We start from the raw sequence: 21,109 nt of genomic DNA on the forward strand, positions 1-21,109 counted from the left end.
ATGAGGCAGCTTTTCACATTCTTTACCTAAAACTGCACCGATCTGCGTGAAACGTTGCATGCACACTCCCTAGAGGCAAACCTTTCACCTGCATTTTCCGCATCTGCCTTTTATAGCGCCACCAGGAGGCCGACTTTTGTAAAACACATTTTTTGATATTACTCCTCCAGATTCTGTCCAAAAATCTCACAAATCGTTACACAGTATCTCTATGGTCATGTGCTCAAGTCGGATCTGTCCGATATTACATATTCCATCCTAATTGGCTATAATTGGCTTTCACAGTTTGCAAGATTGCCCCGTTTTGAACAAAAGCCTCAAATCATGAACGCAGCATGCAATTTACGTGAAATCTTTCACACATTTTCTTACTAGGATGAGGAATATATCCCACCCTTTTCACATTGGCCTGTTATAGCGCCACCAACAGGTTGATTTTTGCAAAACACATTTTTGGAACAAAATGCCTCAAATCATCCAATTGCCATCAAAGGCGTATGAAGAAATGGCACCCTTTTCACATTGGCCTATTATAGTGCCACCAGGAGGCCACAACCTGACCTGCCCTGGTGGAGACCTGTGCCCCGAGGGGCACTTTTTCTAGTTTAGTATTGTAGTGTCGGGACGGGTACCGCAAAAACAGCAGCATCATAAGAGATAAAACGGGACGCTCAAATGGACTTTGTCCTTGTTCCCAAACCACGAAAAGGAACCGGAGAGAAGTGTAACACTCACATACGGGTATTTCGGGGTGCCAACTTTTGTTTATGTAAGTCGGGATAATGTATGGCTAGGTGGTCATTGTTGCTAGATAAATCACCGACAGGGTGATTTATCTATAAATAATGATGACCACCTAGCCTCCATAAACCTCCTGTGACACGGAACCTGCGGTCCACAAACATGGACCTCCTCTCTGTCCCCAAGGCAGTCAAGCGAACCTTCGGGGACAGAGCGTTCAGTGTGGCAGCCCCCACCCTGTGGAACTCTCTTCCAATAGAGATTCGCCATGCTCCAACACTGGACTCTTTTAAGGCTGCCTTGAAAAGACACTTATTTTCTCAGGCTTATGGCATATAGTCTTTGATTGTTGTTGGTAATTTTGTAAAGCGTCCTTGGGTTCATGAAAGGCGCTATATAAATTCAAGCTATTATTATTATTATTAGCCATACATTATTCTGCTTATTATTACACGGCTACTTAATACACAAATTAAATTAAAAAAATTACCCAAAAGAGACAACAAAACAAACTATTTAGTTGCTTACGGTAATGAAACTTAAAGGACAACTTTAGTTTCTGGCCACAAAAGATCACAGGATCTATTGAATGTGACAAACTGACAAATTGAGCCTACGACACAGAGTATGGCATCCCCCTAGTACCTCTATACCTTCACATTCAGTAGATCCTGTGATCTTTTGTGGCCAGATGTAATTTTCTGGGGGTCTCGTAGGACTATATTAATAGAAAGAAATCGCCGTAAAAGTTTGTAAAAACAGACGTATTTAGACCCATGTTCGAATGTCCCCGCCCCCCTGTAAAAAATTGCTAAAATCTCTAAAACGAAAGAAAGCAGCAAATGAAAAAAAATTACTCATCTTTTACTTTGTCAAATAACAACCTAAAACATTGACCTTGGTTGAAAAAAAAATAAAGTTGTCCTTTAAGTATTCCAAGTTGGCCCCGCAGAGCGCAACGAGTTGCCTCGTTGAGTGAGAGTGAATTTTCGGGTACTGCAATGTCTATTTCTTGCTTCAAATGTTTTCAAAAACATTCTTAAGAGCAATGTTAAGTTAAATGACATTGTGTGTTTGTTTACAGTGGTCTGTTATAGAGCGGAGTGGTCTGTTATCAAGAAATAACACACAGCTGAATTCAGCGATTGACCAATCAGAATTAAGCATTCAACTAAGCCGTGTAATAAACCGAGCTAACACGCTTGGCGCGAGTCCTACAAAGTAGTCAGCTGACCTTTAAAAACTGAAAAGTCGATAACACAACAGTTTAATTAAAGTAACGACGAAAACTGGCTGGCCAATGGCTGGCCAACGTTGAAGCCGCAAGACGTAGTGGTCAGAGCTGGCACTGCAGCTGGGCCCCTGCATTTAGCACGAGGAAACCCGCGCCGTTGGGGTTTAACATTGAGCGCTCGTTTGCACTTCCAATTAGAGTAGAGAGAAATGACAGTTACCATGTGGGGGTCCCCGGAACATCCAGATCCCCAGGAACGCGCCCAGGGGGCCGCCCCGTGTCCGAAACGGTTGAGAAATGACAGAGTTACTGTGTGGGGGACCTCTGTACTGTACTGTACTGTACGCAACAGTGACACTTGGTTGTGAAAACCAACCAAACGCAATTTCCGTGCTCGGACAGACCCAGCCAGGGACGGACACATGTAGCCAGCCAGCCACCCACGGACACACAAAGCTCGGGAGTAAATCCACTGTAGACATGTTATGAGCTGCTCCCTGTCAAGACATTCCTTGCAGATGATTTTTTTCCTAATTGCTGGAGTTTGGAAGTGCTCGTTGACTCAATAGCCCATGCGTACCACCTGTTTTGAATTTGCACATAATGCAGGAGTCAGCAGGAGGTTGCTTTACTGATAACGAGTGCTTCCAAACTCTGACACTTCATCTGCAAGGAATTCCTTGACAGGAAGTAGCTCATAACATGTCTACGGGTGTATTTTTATGAAACAAACACTTTGCAGATAGTAAGACGATAATTCAAGCTTTTCGTACAGCTGCAATGTTGGCGAGTTTGACGTTATTTAATACAATTAAATAGGACTTTTCGGATGAATGGGCTGTCTATGGGAAGTTGTACCTAGTTAGTTTTCTGCACCCTCAATGTCGCAACTCTGTCTTACTCATGACTCTGGTGAGTGGTGACAGCCAGAGCCATACAATAAGACAGAGTTACGATATTGAGGGGGCAGAAAACTGAGCGCTCTTCATGCAGCCTGAACAGTGACAAGCTGGAGTTTGAAATACATTGTTTTCAACGAGGGCGGCGCAAATAAGAGCTATTTTAGGCATGTGTGCAACATGACAACTGTTTTAAAGTCTATAATCTTTATGTTGTACTACTAAAACACAACATTAATCAGCTTACAGTGGGTGCAGGCTAGTGGGTCACTGGATGTTTGTGTTTATGACAACTTACACTATTTTCGAGTGTCTCTCTCTCAGCCAAAATGACACTGGAAAGCTCCTGGAAATTTGTTTATTGATTTAGTTTAAAGTGAATGGCCTAGGGGCTATAGGCAGGCCTACCCTTTAGTACCCTACATACCGTTTGTGAATGAAGAAAGGTTTGTTGTTGTTGCTTTCCAAAACATAGTCGCAGCCAGGAGTCAGGCAAGGGGCCAGTGATGCTATTCAACGTTGAAGCTCTGGGCCCTAGTGGTAGGAGGAGGGACTACAGGCGGACCCGTGGATTCATGACCGGGAAACCCCGTGCAGCTGGGCTTTAACATTGAGCGCTCGGTTGCACTTCCGCATTTGACCACCAAAATTTGGTGGTCAAATGCGGAAGTAGACGTTCTGAGACGGTACTTCCGTCAGTCTTCCGGGTGCTTCAAAACGCCATTGAGCAACTTCCACTGACATGAATAGCTGGGGGGGCGGAGCTTCGCGCCAGTTCAGTCTCTATCCTTTTATATACTCTATGGAGTCAGGACCTTATGCACTTCTGTGGCTTTGTTTCGAACTGCAGTCTGGGAATCGCAGTTCTCTAGTTAAGTCTAGTCCAGAGCGGTCTAGAGTAGACCATATCTATGGTCGACCATTACCAAACGTAGGCCTGTACGTTACCTAAGGCGTCGCCAAAAAGACTTGTTACACACTATGATTAACAAAATTAACACTGATTTTGAAGCATGCAGTTTTCAGTGTTGATAGATCATGGTAAATATTACCTTGGAGCAAATATTTACGTTTTCGGATTGGATGTGCCATAATTTTCTTTCATTAACAAAAAGTGTTCAAGGGAGAATGATTAAAAGGTAATGGTAATTGGTAACCAGCCACAACAAAAATAAGCTTTACTTATGTACCTGTACACAAGATGTAACAATAAAGTACAACCTTGAACCCTTGAACCTTGAACATTAACACAACGTCAATAGACTACTATCACCTTAAGAATATTAATTCAATTAAGATTTCCCAAAAATTGAAAATCCTTGTTGATATTAAAATGTCAATGTTTAAAATTCCTCAATGTTCAAAGGCATAGCTTGCCCTCTGCTGGGAGTTTAATTTGACGCTCTTTTGCCTGCACTGAAACAAAAAGCTTATGAAATGTAACTCTCATTGGTATTCCACCAACAGTTATGTTTTGACTACACTTCTCACTCTCATTAGCATGGTTCACCCACACATATACGACCATCTCTCTGCTTTCACAATCACAAAGCATTGTGTGTGGGTGGAGACAGAGCGTTCGGTGTCAGACAAAATACATGGTTTATTATGTGTCTCATCCATTAAAAATATGATTTTATAAATGATGAGTTGTTCTGACGACACTCAGCCCTTCATATTATGATGTTAAGGTTTGACTCTGTTTGACTCTGTGATAGACTATGACATCACAATTAAGTCTGACCTATATCAGTGGGTGCCTTGCAAAACAAAACTCGCAGACAGAACCATCACCTAGTTTCCACGTTTTCCATGTTTGAACAGCATGCCATAGAAACTGTGAACCATTTGTTATCTACTTTCAGCCAGGTGATTTGTCCTATCTCGGATCCTTTTACGATTTATATATTGACTTGTGAACTATGAGTATGAATTGATTTACTTATGTTCCACAAATTTGACTAATAAAAGGCAGTAAAAACGTATTGTAACACATAGTCTTTTTCCAAACATTTAATCATTTGAACACATCAAACAGTATTAGAGAAATATTATAAATATCAATAATAATGAAAATGCTTCAAGTAAATGTACCCACCAGTACCACATCATTAACACATTTTATAGCAACTGAGATACGGTACACAGCAGGTTATGTAATAGTCCAGGTAGGGGCTGATAACAATTCAGTGCAATTCAAATCAATGAGCCATAGACGCTGTTCTTTGGAAGAACAAACTCAAAGACATAAATAACACCTCAGCGCTTTGACCCCAGCTCACAACAATGCTGAGTAAACAAACTAAAAAAGAAAAGAAAAAATTGAAAAGAAAGACAATTCCGAATTTTACTGATTTATTTTATGGATTCATTTATGAAATGTGATACTAGTCAATTAGGGTCACCATGTACAATTTGTGTTTGCTTTCCATGCCTTTTACAACATCTCAAATCCAAAGACAAACAAGGACATGGGAGCTGTAAGTTCCTATGTGGTCTGGATGCCAGTTGTGCAAGTGGATCATAGGAAGTAGGACATTCAAAATGACACAGACAGACCTAGATGTGTCTCGCCGCCTGTGCCTCTCAGGAAATTTGATCAAGCACCAGATCCTGTGTGGACTACATGCTGAAACAAAGGCAGACTGTCTGATGAAAAACGTTCACCATATTTTCAATGTACTGTAGGTGTACTGTAGTGATGTTTTTGTTCCAGAGACATCCTTTGCCAAATCAAACATTTGATAATTATTGAATACACAAAAAGAGTAGGTTTACTGTACTACTTTTGTTCTATTGGATTATGGATTATGGACTGTTTTGGAATAGAACCATTTACAGGTATTCAAAATACATACAGCATCATGAAGAGCTCAGGTCTACAACTTCCACAGGAGTCTGTGAAGTTGCTGAATTAGTTGCATAGGTGCTGACAGTGGACACGGGCAATTTAATGCCTGCAGGTTTGTGTCTGAATCAAATAGAAAATGATTGGCTCTAACAACATGTGTCAGAATAAAAGGATGTCGCTCATGAAAGGCAGAGTCTCCATGGTTTCTCCCAGAGCCGGGTCTCGTTGCCATGGGAGTGCACGAGAGCTACTGGCACACAGGGGGGACAAAAACGGGGGGAAACAGAAAAAGAACTGGCACAATGTCTCTTTTGCTGTTTTTACATAGACGATAGTTTGTCTTCGTCTTTATGACATGCTTATCGTATTGCTCAATATTAACCTTAAATGTTTTTGAAGTAACTCCAAGATTAAGCATTATACACATAACTAAATAAAAACTATCAAATGCTAACATACTGATGCTAACATTTTAGCAGCAGTAAACTCGAATGAATAACCTATCTGTAGTCCAGAGTCAACCACCCAGTCAAATCACACGTGTTAGCCACGTCACTGACGTCAGACATGATGCGCTCATACTGTTTATCTAGTGCCTAATGGCTATTTAGACAATTGTGTAACCCCCCATGTAGGCCTAATGTCATTAACCCAGCCAACACCAGACACCTGCTCCACGGTGTAAGCAGAGACATCGGTGGGATTGACAGTATAGTTACATAATAAAACGTACAAAGACATTTTACTCTATACCTACAGTATAGCTGTCAGGACTTGAATGCACATCAGCCAAATTAACTTACATTATTGCATAGCCAAGAACGCCTGCCACAACACTCGACAAAAGGCTTTCTACAGAATGTTGAGAGCTGCAGTGAAACAATGCATTGTCAAGCGACTTCAAGCACCTCCCTGTTCTGTTTATATACGTTTGATCAGATGGGAGGAAGTCCAACCTACAGTATGTTTGGTTGTTATGTACAGAGCGGGCCACGCTTGGCCTCAGCTCCATACACTGGTTGAGGTGATTGAGTGGGCCGTGTAAGATCAGACAGGTGCATACTGCATGGACACGGTGGTGCAGACAGAACATGATTCATGCAGCACAGCTCCTTGGTCTAGAATAGGCTGTGAAGGTCATAGGAAAAATATATCATGTATGTAAAATGCAATAGTTTCTGCATTATGTGAATGAACATTATTTATTAGTTAAATGTATAGGCAAACATGGATTATAGTCTTTTTTGAACAGACAGACTGCAACAAGATTTTATGAATGGATTGAGCTGTTGCTGTGCCGCTATAGAAAAAACAAGGATGATTGAGGTATTTAGTCCATCTGTCCTGTGTAATAAAGTCATAAAACAAGTGGGGAACGAGCTGTTCGGCTGACCCTACACTCAAGCATCATACTGTCTCATCTTACAAAGCAGTAAAATCCTATTTGAACATGAAAAAAGCATAACATGCATGTGTGTGCGTGTGTTCAGTGACATGTACATGTTTTCTCAAATGGCCACTCTACACAAGAGATTATTGGCACAATTATTTTCTACTCAGTCTGTGTCTCATAGGAGGGCTGTGGGCAGTTCAGAAACCCGTCCACCAGTGACATCATTGTTAGACAGATTTATTTAAACAATATTTTTTTTACAAAAATGTTTAGATTTGTATTATCGTGAGAACGATGGCTTCCATTTTCGCATTGCAACTTTTCAGGACTAGAAAGCCTGCAGTTTCTATTAGCTTGGATTCCCCATCATGATGTCACTGGTGGACGGGTTTCTGAACTGCCCACAGCCCTCCTATGAACACAATGCCCTCCTGTATCACCCCCCTTTTCAACATCACTGGCCTGCTTCTGCCTGTAACCCTCCCAAAAAAACATCTGTTCTGAAACTCTGAGTTTGATAAATATATCTGTAGTGACTAGAGCCCAGATGATTTATTGTCTGTCAAATTTGTATTTATAAATATAAAACTATTTAGTCGTAATAATAATGTTAGAAATGCAATGGAAACAATGGGCCCCTCTAGTCTGCACATGTTGTAGATGCCTCAACAGGATTATGATTATGAATAATACATATATATCCCTCAGTCAGCTGGTCGAGGGCCATGTGCTGTCCATGGTTCTGAAATCTCTCCTCAGGTGGTTGTTGAATCGTTGAAGATATAAACACAATGAGAGTGAGTCATGTTGTCTTGAAGTTGTAAACACCTGTCTTCTGGGGCCTGTAAAGTTCAGTATACCCAGGATATCTTTTTGTTATCTGACTTCGTTAACCCTACAACCACAATCACGCTAAGTGGTCACACAACGGTGGTTATCATTATCAACTCCGTAAGTCAACCCATTATTCCCCAATCTAGCCATGAGCTAGATAACCAGGCGGAAGTTGACATAAAATTGGTGGCGTTTCAACCACACACATGGACAATTCCTCTGGCAAACAGAGTTGCATATTACACAACACTGTAATGACTAACAAAACTATAATGGCAAACTACATTAGGCAACTACAACCAATTTAAACAAACCTCCAGCCAAAGGAAGGATAGTAATAATTCTGTGACTATAATTACATTTGTCTATTTCATTAGATGAATGTGTATAAGACACTGTATAAGACAATCTTATGGCAGTTTAGCCATACTCTTTCAGACAATCTTATGGCAGTTTAGCCATACTCTTTCAGCAGCAACTCTGGTGGTGAAAAACGGAATTGGGAGCAAATAAAAAATAGGCCTAAACATCTAATTCAAAGCAGTAAGCATGGGATTAATTCATACTGTAACTGTACAAGTACAAATACAAGGCTTTAGTGCTTCACTCAGTTTCCGTTGTAGGATGATATGGCAAGCTGAGGAAAAGCAGTTTGTTTGTATTGCTTATTTTAACAACAAGGCAAAGTGCTTGGCATTAAGACATGCAGAGCATTAAGACCAAGTGCAAAAGAAACAAGGCATAAAAGATAATTTGAATACAATTAAAAACAAGAATGATTTATTGCAATGATATTGTATTTAGTGTGGCGGTGTGACACGGGCAAGCATTACACCGAATCTGAGAACACTAACCCCCCTGAAGCAGAGCCTAAGATAGAGAGTTATTACCTGAACATAACATTGAACCCTTCAAGGGCATGAGTTAAGATACATGGATAATATCATACAATCCACAGAATCACATTTAAATTAGATGGAACAGGAGGAGGCTGGGGAGGTGGAGGGAGTTTGATCACAGACAGCTGCAGGAACTGAGTGCTGAATGTGGGAAACCGCCTGACTGCCACGGGTGTAGGCTATGAATTATCTTGTTAGCAAATGAGAACGAAGGGAGATATAGTGAGGTGAGAATGAAGAGAGCCTGATTGCCGTGCCTGCCTGGATTATTGTGATGCTCGATATCTCCTATCAGACATCCAACAATATACACATTAATACAACTAACTCACTCTCATGGCCAAGCTTAGTATTTTATACTATATAGCATACATACATAGCATACATTGACTGTAGAACTACAACAGTTCTGTAATGCCCTGGTGATAATATACAGTAAGGTGCTTTTCTGCCTAATAGACTATTGAAGTTTTCTTCAGTGAAATATTATATTCTATAGTGCTCCCCAAAGTGCCTTATAGGGTGGTACTTTTTAAGCAGCACTAGAGATAAATTGAAAATCATTGTTACCAGTGCCTCTGTTCGCTGGATTCAAGACAGACCACATCAACGGGAATCCCCTAGAGCCCTATCAGTGAATGGCCAGTCAAGTGAACCCCCAGTAATTTCCATTTAATGCGGAATTTCACAGCTGGGTCAACACTGAATACAAAAGTGTTGAACATTATCTTCCCCCACACAGGATCTGAAAACAGAAAAAACCTCATAGCTATTGTTATGCAACTAGGTTGACTCTGTTGGATATGCTAGGTTCCTACGTCAGAACTGAGGTAAGCACGCATTCGATTTAAAAAACATTCATTACATGTATAAACAAAACAGTTAATGCTGTCACAGAAACAGTGGTGTGGGGATGTAGGTCATGCTGAATCTGAAATGCTAATTGAAAGAGGATTGGCTATTTTATTTGACCAAGGGCTTTTCTCATCTCCCTTAATAATTTGTAATACATATTACAGATATTGGATCTGGTTAAGCTTCCATCACAAAGCAAGGTACTGATCTAACACTGACTACAAGGTCAAGGTTAGCTTTATTGTCCCTTGCGGGAAATTGGTTTGCAGCCAGATCATAGTAAAAAATACACACAACAACAACATTCAATACAAGACTGAGATCTAAGAACAGGGCACTAGAGACAGAGAATTCATGACATTCAAAGTAGCAAAGTCAGCAAAAGTGCATTAGTGGGCAGTATGTGCAAAGAGGCAAGAATAAAGTGCTATCTGCTGTTCAGCAGTTGAATAGCAGCCGGGACAAAGGATAGTTTGAACCGATTAGTCTTTGTAGTGGGCACCCTCAGCCGACGACCTGAGGGCAACAGTTCAAACTCAGACCGAAGTGGGTGATCCGATACCTCCAGGAGGGAGGAGGCTCTTTTAAGCATCTGCCTCTTGTACAGTTCTATGAGTTGGGCTTGGGTTCTCCCAGAAATCTTACTGGCCACTTTGACGAGGCTGCTGAGCCTGTTCTTGTTTGCCAGGGTCAGATTACCGTACCAGGCAACCATACAAAACATGAGAACAGATTCAATAAAACTTCTATAGAAAAGAGTCATCATCACAGACGAGACATTAAAAGAACGCATTTTCCTCAGAAAAAAAAGACGCTGCTGGACTTTTTTTGATGTAGAGGCAACATGAGAGTCAAAGGAGAGTTTGTTGTCAAGAACGACACCCAAATATTTATAGCTCTCTACAATTTCAATTTCTGTGCCCTTAATGAGTGTAGGAGCAGGACTGGGAGGAGTCCTTCTAAAGCTGATGATCATGTCTTTTGTTTTGGTCACATTTAACTGTAAGAATGACTTGTCACACCACGATATGAAGTCATTGACAACTGGCCCATGCTGTACCTCATTGTCTTCAAGAAGGCTAACAATCACAGAGTCATCAGCAAATTTGACAATATACCTGTTAGGGTGATTGCTACAACAGTCGTTGGTATACAGAATATACAGTAGTGAGGAGAGACAACAGCCTTGGGGAGAACCAGTGGAGGAGAGCAACAGAGAAGACAGGACCTCATTTACCCTCACGCACTGAGACCTAACAGTTAAGAAGTCTATGATCCAGCCAACAAGGTTAAGATCCAGTTTAAAATAACTGATTAGCTTCTGGGCTACGGTACTGTACATTTTGATCAGTGGTGGAAAAAGTAATCACATTTTATACGTACATGTATAAATACTGCAATATAGAAATACTCTGTTACAAGTAAAAGTCCGGTAAAAGTATTGGCATCAAAGTGTACTTGAAGTACCAAAATTAAAAGTACTCAGTCATTATGCAGAAATGTCCCATTTCAAGTTTCTAAATATATAAAATCTTCTGAAAATAGCCGCATTGTGAGCTTGTAGATCAACTATTTTCAAATGGTGTAAATGTATTAGGGCTGAAGTGGATAATGTGTGTTTTGTAATAATCAAAATTAGTAATTACAGTTTTCAAATAATTGTAGTGGAGTACATTATTTGCCTCTGAGATGTAGTGGAGTAGAAGTAAAAGTATTGGAAATTGAAAATATATGTACAAATGCCAAATTGTACTTAAGTAAATGCACTTAGTTTAGTGTGACGTGACACTCTAACCAGGTCGTCAGCCCATTTTTTAAAGATATTTATTGGGGCTTTTTGCCTTTATTGATAGATTTACAGTAGTTTGACAGGAAAACGGGATCTAGATGGGGTGAAGACACGCAGCAAAGGTCATCGGGCTCGGGACTCGAACCCGTGACACACTGTCATGCTGGATTACCATTTACCAGCATAGGTGCCTGGACCGTTCGGCCCAGGCCACACCCTAGAGTATTTCTGAGCCCTGAGAAACCTGTTAATGTTTAACTAGGAGCTATAGAGGCAGCGGATGCTTTTAGGCCAAACTTTATAGCTCAAACCAGCAGGCTATATGTTTGTGTATACGTTCTGCGTTAAGAGCTTCCGCTGCACTCCACTGGGAAAACGACAACATACATCTTGCAAAGACAAAAATGATCCTTTGTCTTAAATCTAAATGTTTGTCTCATTGGTGGGGAGAATTAGTTGAACGTATGATATAGTACTGTAGGACAATAAACATTTTAGCATGTATTTCATATTTTCCCAAGTCTAAATTCGTGGTTTTTTGTATGTTGAATTTGATTTATTGTTTTTATATATTTCCATTCTGAGTCATGCCAGTGAGTGCATCATTACAGAAAAAACAATACTTCTATTTTAGGAATATGCATCCAGAGGGATTCTCAATCAACTCAGGATATTCTGGGCATTTTCCACCCACTGACATTGGTACTGGGAATTTCACAGCCTCTTGGGAGTCCATCAAGTTAGTATGCACAGACCTATAGCAATAATTTAGGCTACCAGCTCATGTCATATTGTCTACACTCTACACTATACTATGTCAATACAAAATAATAATACACCAAAATGATTTAGCAACACCAGTCTGTGTGGCACTATCAGGTTAATTGCTATTTTTATTTACTGAATAAACTGAATAGGAATCTACTGGGGTGAAACCGTCTCTTCAAGGTTTCTGGTTTCTTGGTGTATTTTTAATTAGTTGAAAGGTCAGAAGGAATAGGCAGGCTTATGCCTAATGTATGCTTTGTTGTACGACGGCGTCGCACACTGAACAGATCCACAAACCTGCAAAGCGTTGCATCTGCAATGCATTATGAGCTTATAGAATGTAGATAGATACCGTCTAATGATGAAGTATAAATCGGGCTTCAGGAGAAATATGCCTCAATGGAAATAAGAGATGGAGAATGTCTCATGCCAGTTAATGAGGTGGCCATGTTGATGTCTCACACTGATGTCTAATGATCATCAGAGTGCAGAGGAAACTGAGGTAATCATTTGTCATCCACAGAACTATCTGCTAAGATGTATGAGGCAAGAAGGAGGTAATGAGATTTAAATCATTTTTGTGGTATTGACGAGGTCAATATTTCAATTTTCTTCTTTTCTTTCTGTATATTGCCTATTATATATATATATTATTATTATTATTATTATTATGAAATACATTTTAGCAAATCAATTCTGACTGCATTGCGATATCAGCCACATTGTAAAAAGGAAATAGAGTACGAAAGACTGACAAACTATACATTTTGTTCATAATTTATTTTATATAAAATTGTGGTTTACAGTACAAAATTAAAATAAATATTTCAACATACAAATGAATAAATAAGGAAGTGCTCTGGTTTAATACATTATGATGCTAGAGAGAGGCAAATCACATTCACCCAGAATACAGTCTCTTTTCATTGTGGACATTTTGTTCACTACTTTAAAGCGAAGAGAGCACTGGCAGATGTCTCCTTCAGATATATTATCGAAGAAGAAATCCTCATTAAAGATGGGATTACGGCTCTTCCTGATGACCGTGCTGCGTTGCTTCTGGACCTTTCCCGGAATCAAGGAGATGCTGATGCTGCAGTTGATGCTTTTGGAGTCCACAGAACGTTCATAGAGCCCCTCTGCATTTATCAAGCGAACCCGTAACCTTTGATTGTCGGGACAGTACTCTGCCGAGAGGCGCAGGCTGCCGTCTTTCCCTATTGGTACCATAGTCTCCTTCATTACCCGCTCCCTGTTCAGAGTCAAGTCCAAGGGGAAGAAGGTGGGTGGCACCAGGCCAAAGCTGTTGGGCAGGCCCCCCACCACCATGCCATCAGATGACCTTCTCATCACATTGGGGCTGTTATCCGTGGAGCTGCTTTCGTCGGTGGACAGGGAGTTGTTCCTCACCATTGTTGGCTTCCTCACATTCCTGGACAGCAGGCGTTCATGGCTCAGTGCTTTGAAGAGGGAGGGTTCGGCCGGGCACCTGCTCAGCAGTGGCGAGCTGAATGGCGAGGACTCTGTGGAAGATGTGGTGTCACTATCCATTGTGACCTGCCTGTTCAGCGAGTAGAACCTCGGGGACAGCCTGGAGGTCAGGCTGTTGAGGCTGAAGGAGGAGGGTGAGGTGGAGCGAGGCACTTTGGAGCACGTGCTGGACCTGCTCCGGGACAAGAGGAGGGGGATGGAGCCTGGTTCCGTATGGAAGAGAGACTCCTTCCTCCTGGTGTGGGGGCTTTCCAATAAGGTGCAAAATCCATAGCAGGTCTGTGCTTTGGCCATGTGTGGCAGCGATAAGGCTGCCTGGCTGTGGGGGTCTGCATTTGTGGTCTCCTCATCACTACCGTCATCATAGGGGCTGTCGTCTACACTCTCCACCTGGATGATGTGTGGGCTGTGGAGCTCATTCCACAATATCTCCCCTTTGGGGGTGGCCCTCTCGCAGGGAGACACCCTGAAGATGGGGGCTCTGTGCTCTGTGTTCTTGGCCTCTTGCAGAGAGGTAATGTTGGGAGGGATGCAGAACTCTGGGATGGTGTCGGGCGTGATGACGTTAGGGCAGAGGGAGCTCCTCTTGGCTTTGTCTGATTTCTCCCCAAACATGAAGTCACCAAGTCTAAAGCTGTACTCAGTCGAGGGTAGAGGCAGGTTGGTTCTCTCCACCGACACACGGATTTTTTCCATCACCCACATGGGCCCTCCAACAGAGATTTACTGTAACAAACAAAAAGGATATGCTTGTTATATGTACTGCTCTATGTTACTAAAAATAAGAAATTATTTAAAAGCAAGTTTCTATTTACACCACTTGAAAACCATGTTTAAACGACCTCCTATAGCTATTATGTTGAGAGTTATGCTTACCCAGAATTGAAATCCAGGCTTATCCACAAGACTAGAATCTCGTACAGGATTTTCAGATAACTGAGGGTAAATGTGTGGGGTCTTGATATCTCTGTGGCTCTCCTGACAGCAGGCAGCGTCCTTATCAAGACCAGCTCATACGTGGGCATCTGAGAGGCTGAGGCGGTTTAAATAAGGCTGACACCAGCGGGTCTAACACACTCCCCTCCAGCTCCGACAGGATCCTCCCTCTTTCCTTTCCCACTTGTTCCCATGGCAATACTGTATACAAGCTGCAACAGAGCACAATGCTCCCACAACATGTAAGGCTCAACAAGTTAAACATAGGCCTACTCCTTTGAGAGTGACCATGCAGTCATTAACCAAAGGAAAGATTTCAAATTGGGTGTTTGTTTTTCCACATATGTAAATGAGATGATGTGTGTGACCTTGGTTTGTGAACATAAACAATGTGAAATGATAACAGTTTGTGCTGGGACAAATTTAGAGCACTTGAACGGCTTTAACCTTTACTTTTTGGAGATAAACCTGGGCTATAGTTTGGTCAAAACATTACTTGTTTGCTTGGCTTATTGCTGCCATTAGAATTGCACTTGTTGCTTTAGTGAAGTTAAGCTTATTGAACACACACAAGTCACGTGTAAGGATATCCGTGTCATTTAAAAAAGAAATATTGCTTACCTAGTGCACACACTTATATATTTGTACTTTGTATGGCCTTTGTATTTTCAAGATAAAAAAATATTGAGTGCAGGTGTTTGCTCTCATTTAAAGTGGAGTAGTAGCAGAATGCACAATCTACCACTTTCTCTAGAGAGTTGCTCACTTAAGAGCATATACAGAGAAAGAACGTGAGAGCACAAATATAACAGGATAAATTGTAAAGTAAGTAGAGTGCAAAAAAACAAATTATATAAAGTAACTAGGATAGGAGGTAAACATCAAACCTTGCATAAATAACATACTTAGCATGTCTGGACAAGCAAACTGTATATTATCTACTGTATATTGTATACTGTATGTGAATAACATACTGTCATAAAGTAAGCCTAATACTTCTTGTAACATCTTTATTTCGATGGTCGAAACGTTAGTCGTTTGTATACTAGCACCTAAATAAAAGGCTGAAAATGTCCGTGCTGCTCCAGTGTCCTCTCCTCCTTCTGCATCTTTATTTTGATGTCAGTACTACCCTCTTGTGGTAAGAAAACTCTACGAGCTTAACCATGAAATAAAATGACTTTATGCTTTGCACAAAAGACTACAGAACATGCAAGGGGCTCTTTACTGAATGTTTTATTTGGAATGTACTTTAGTTATTACCACACACAGTAAAACCGATTATCTATCTATCTATCTATCGACCGGCCGACCTGCCTGCCTGCCTGCCTGCCTGCCTGCCTGCCTGCCTGCCTGCCTGCCTGTCTGTCTGTCTGTATGTCTGTCTGTCTGTCTATCTATCTAGCAATGTATAGTGTATATCTGCCCAATACTACCAGTGAAGCATTACCACAAGTACCACAAATATAATCATATGTAGCCCGAACTTATTTATTTATAGAACAATTCATCTTCTTAATATGTTTAAAATTATTAAACCATCCATATTAAAACAATCTTACAATTTAATTATGCTAGAAAACAATGATCCGTACTGTACATTATTATTTGTACTCCCTCTCCCACATGGACACCCTTTAGTTTACCTATTCTGGTCATGACAAGAGCATACTGCTTTGTCCAAGGTTCAAGTGGAGTCATCAGTTGCCCTGCGTAACCACTAACCACGTACATAGACTACATCAAGACAGCATGATGTCATAGCTAATAGTATACCATGAAAAAGGAAGGTGCTTCTGAGAAATGTTTTCCAGAATGTCTGAATTGCATCATTAACTCAAGGACTATAAATCTTGCCCCAGTGTCTCAATTAGCTAATTAGCTGACCAGATGAAGTGCTACTGTCTGGGTTTGAATCCAACTCAGCCTGGGATGCATGTCTCTCCCTTCTCAAGCAGGAACCCTTTCTTCTTTCTTACTTCTATGACTTTTGTCATAGTCATTTACCTGTCACACTGAAATATCCATTTCTGCAATTTCATGAGGTCTTGATTTACAGTCTGTTCCTGCATCAAAAAAATAGGATTTTCCAATGTTCCAATATAATTCGTATAGGATTCTGAATTCCTATAAGAATGTTCCAATGTTTCAATAGAACATTTGGGATCCTATTATTTCAAGGATCCCGAAAATATAATATGTCGACTACTTGGCTGCGGCCTATACGGAGTGCATACCCCCATCTGAAAACATTTGTGCCATCCATAGGCTACAAGATTTAATATGTTTCAAAAGTAAGCTATTCCAAAAAAAATGCGTTGCTCACAATAGCTGATGTACATAGCGTACTGCTGATGTAATAGCTGGTTGGTAACAGATTCTGATGCTAAACTAATTTTGCTAGCTGACCCCCATGCAAGAACCCCCTCAAGGACTGCTGGGGGTCCCTGGACAGACCCCACTTTGAGAACAACTACTTTAAACCATTGCATGGTTGAAACATATATGTCATCATCATCTCTTGAATGAATGAATATTATATTCATACATTTAGTCAATAACACTGTCGCAAACAAGAAAGGACTACTTCCTCCGGCGGAGGGACTCAGGCTACCTCAGTGACATCACACCACGGATGGTCTGAGAGGGTCTGAGGCATAGAGTTATAAAGGATAGAGTGCGGACAGGGATCGACAGCCAATGTCTCCCTTTTGACTGATACCTGTCCATTCTGCTTGGTGCAGCTGCGTCCGGCAGCAGGCAAAAACTAGAGTTCTCAACAGGCCCAAAAATTAAGGACCGGCCCGACATGGGCCCTCATCAAACCCTGTACACTCAAGACACTGCCCCGCTGCCACCCTTATATCTCCATATATGGAGCTGACCTGTTCTGACATTCCATATGTAGATCTGACCTCATCAAACCCTGTACACTCAAGACACGCTCCATATATGGCCAGACCTCATCAAACTCTGTACACTCAAGACACTGCCCCCGCTGCCACCCTCATATCTCCATATATGGAGCTGACCTGTTCTGACATTCCATATGTAATGTTGATCTGACCTCATTAAACCGTACACTCAAGACACTCAGTATTGGCCAGTACAGAATTCATTCATTCCATATGATGACCCCCCCATGCCTAAGCACCAACTCTAGCACCAACACTAGCAAACACAAAATGTCAGTAGTCCATATAAATAACAAGGGGAATCATTAGCGCACCTGGGCCGACCTGGGCGCAGCCGCACAAGAGGGTATAAATGCTTAACCCGTTTTGGACTGAATTAATTTCTAATTACACTATTACACTATTACACTTATTACACGTATTACAATATTACACTAGTACTCTAGTACACTTATTACACATATTACACTTATTACACTTATTTCACTATTACACTAACACTTATTACACATATTACACTATTACAGAGGATAGGCGCGCGAGACCTTTTATACCTTCAACAACACAGAGAATACTACTTTCTGTATGTGCGGGTGTGCGCCCCACCAATCATAGAAACGGACGAGTGCGCGGGCAGATTGTGTATGAGCTTCCAACCAATCAGTAGTAGTGGCATGAAGTGCGCCTCCCAAAGAAGGAGGTTCCCGACCTCAGCGCCAATGAGATAAAAAGCAGCAGCCCTTTTTGCTAGCATCAGTCTGTGAGAGTTTACTTGAGAGAAGGAACAGCAATCTACTATCCGAGACAATAATGGCAGAAGTCGCACCAGCACCAGCTCCGTCACCGGCCAAGGCCGCCAAGAAGAAGGCACCACCCCGACCCAAGAACACCGGCCCCAGCGTCTCTGAGCTGGTCGTCAAGGCCGTGTCCGCCTCCAAGGAGCGGAGCGGTGTGTCCCTGGCTGCGGTCAAGAAGGCTCTGGCTGCCGGCGGCTACGATGTTGAGAAGAACAAGTCCCGCGTTAAGATCGCCGTCAAGAGCCTGGTCGCTAAAGGCACCCTGGTCCAGCTCAAAGGCACCGGGGCTTCTGGCTCTTTCAAGATGAACAAGGCAGAAGCGGTGAAGGTAAAGAAACCTATTGCTAAGAAAGCAGTTAAAGCAAAGAAGCCTGCTGCAGCCAAGAAACCCGCAGCAGCTAAGAAGCCCAAGAAGGTGGCAGCAAAGAAGCCCGCAGCCGCCAAGAAATCACCCAAGAAAGCCAAGAAGCCTGCCGCCAAGAAAGTAGCAGCTAAAAGCCCGAAGAAGGCCGCCAAGAGCCCCAAGAAAGTGGCAATACATCACATACATAGAAAGTAGTAAATGCGTAAGCTAAGAACGTAACAGTGGAATATCTATATAATGACACTATAAACTATACGTATACTATACTATAAAGTGCTGTGACTACATACAATGCAATTCTAGTGTTGTCTACATAACACGATATATGTCCAAGCTCCAGCCAAGAAGGTTGCCAAACCCAAGGCAGCAAAGAAGGCCGCTCCCAAAAAGAAGTAAACTGCCTGCTCCATCTTTATACCCACAAAAGGCTCTTTTAAGAGCCGACCACATTATTTTATAAGAGTATACTATCCTCACTTTTTACGTCATGGTCACATGTTGGCACTGGAAGCTTATGGCTTTATATTAATAAATTTTCGTATACATTTTGTTTTGCCTTACGAGCAAAAATATGGACCCTTTCTAAAATATTCATTGCTAATATTATGTATTGCAAACATAATTTCTGCTGCTGACCTATCTATGATGCTCTCATTGCTCTGATCCAAAACAGTACAACACAATATTCAATGCATGGCATTACATTACATCAGATAATGAATACATGTCATCAGATTAATACATCAAAGTTACTCACGTAATCAAATCAATACATTCAGTTAGAACATTTTGCAAATCCCCCCCACCCCTAATAAATATTGACATCAATATTTGTGAAGCCATCAATGTAGTAGGCCTACATCAATGCATGCACGCACGCACGCACACACACACACACACACACACACACACACACACACACACACACACACACACACACACACACACACACACACTCATTTGTTCATATCACGCTGACCCATTCGTTTTGGGATATGTATCCCGGTGGTAATCATTACAAAATTAAATTTCTTTAAGGTCCCATGAGTTATGTTTATTGGACTTTAGATAACCTTTGAACTCAGTACGATGCATCAAATGGGAGATTGGACTAAATTTTATTGCAGATTAACTCCTGGTGACTGGGTTCAGGAGTTGTGCAGCTGTACAATGACAGCGTCCTGCTATGTTTTCTGCAATGTCCTGTAAACGCTTGTGTATTTATTACTCTGATAACAATTCTTACAATAAATTCTGATCCCCTCCCCTAGTAAAACATGCTCAACCCCCACATGCGCTTTGAGAAGCCACTGATACTAGACATGTAGATTAGATTTAAACCAAAACTCTAGACTTGCTTGGTACAGAAGAGTCTCATTCCGTACCCATTCCAGGACGATGAAGTGTGAACAACTGCTGGTTTTGGTGTGAAGCATCTTGTTGAGTTCAATACAATGAAACAATGCCTCCCCTCCCCAACAGGGTAGAGCTGTGCAGCGGAATGTCTGAGTGAGTGATTGAGGGGATTGAAATGATTTGCATGTTGATCACACATTTAATCCATGGTTTATTTCAGTTAGATGCATTATTAGTTATTATTTCTCATTAAAGTAAGACCAGACCTTTTCTAAGACCAGACCTTCTTAATCAACTATACAAAATAAATAAACCCAGGCATTTAATCTTCAATGTGTGAATTAAAGTATGTGTCTGCTTAGCAAATGCCAAATTATTCATGCACTCATCAATGTCTATACATATTCCTGGCCAACAGCATATAGTTATCGTAGCAAACAGTTGAATATGGAATGATACAATAAATGTCCATCTATATGAATGTATCAGGGGAGACGATGCAACAAGTTGTACGTTTACTTTGTACATAATAGTACAAAATTACAGTTATTGCAGTAGTCTTTGGCTTAAATAGATCGGCTTCATTCGTGTAACAAAACAGTTTCCCAAACCCCACTGTTTCAATATAGTCTAGTAGCCAGCCCATAGAGCCCAATTGTGAACCCGGACATGTTGAGTACACCAAGGTTTTATGTTAGAAATGTTTAGTATGGGTCCCCAGCATGTAGAAACTGCCGGAGGCTAACTTGCATTTGTTGAGCAATTTTCATAATTGGCATAATATGTGACCATACCAATTACAACCTATAGAAGGCACAATATTCAAAATTCCATCATGCTTTAAGTAGCATGTGACGTGTCAAACTGGGGGGTTTTCATGATGCTGAATCCATTCCAAGCATTAGTTTTGCAAAAAAACACTCATTGGGCTAAAAGCGGTCATCACAAATTGATGATGTCAGCACATTTGGGCAAGTGGGCATGGCC

At 41.3% G+C, this 21,109-nt stretch overlaps 2 protein-coding genes across 2 annotated transcripts; one reads left to right on the plus strand and one right to left on the minus strand.

Moving 5' to 3' along the window:
• Positions 1–13,127: 13,127 nt before the first annotated feature.
• On the minus strand, positions 13,128–14,459 carry c2cd4a (C2 calcium dependent domain containing 4A; the record flags this gene model as incomplete). Its single annotated transcript, XM_079502291.1, has 1 exon — positions 13,128–14,459. One exon carries the CDS (start codon positions 14,457–14,459, stop codon positions 13,128–13,130), a length of 1,332 nt encoding a protein of 443 aa, XP_079358417.1.
• A 3,956-nt stretch (positions 14,460–18,415) lies between these two features.
• On the plus strand, positions 18,416–19,162 carry LOC306922801 (histone H1-like; the record flags this gene model as incomplete). The annotated part of the gene is made up of 2 exons (XM_079500636.1): positions 18,416–18,931; positions 19,094–19,162. 2 exons carry the CDS (start codon positions 18,416–18,418, stop codon positions 19,160–19,162), a joined length of 585 nt encoding a protein of 194 aa, XP_079356762.1.
• Positions 19,163–21,109: the final 1,947 nt, after the last annotated feature.

The sequence above is a fragment of the Electrona antarctica genome (genome assembly GCF_951216825.1).
Source record: "Electrona antarctica genome assembly, chromosome: 5".
Classification (NCBI taxonomy): domain Eukaryota; kingdom Metazoa; phylum Chordata; class Actinopteri; order Myctophiformes; family Myctophidae; genus Electrona; species Electrona antarctica.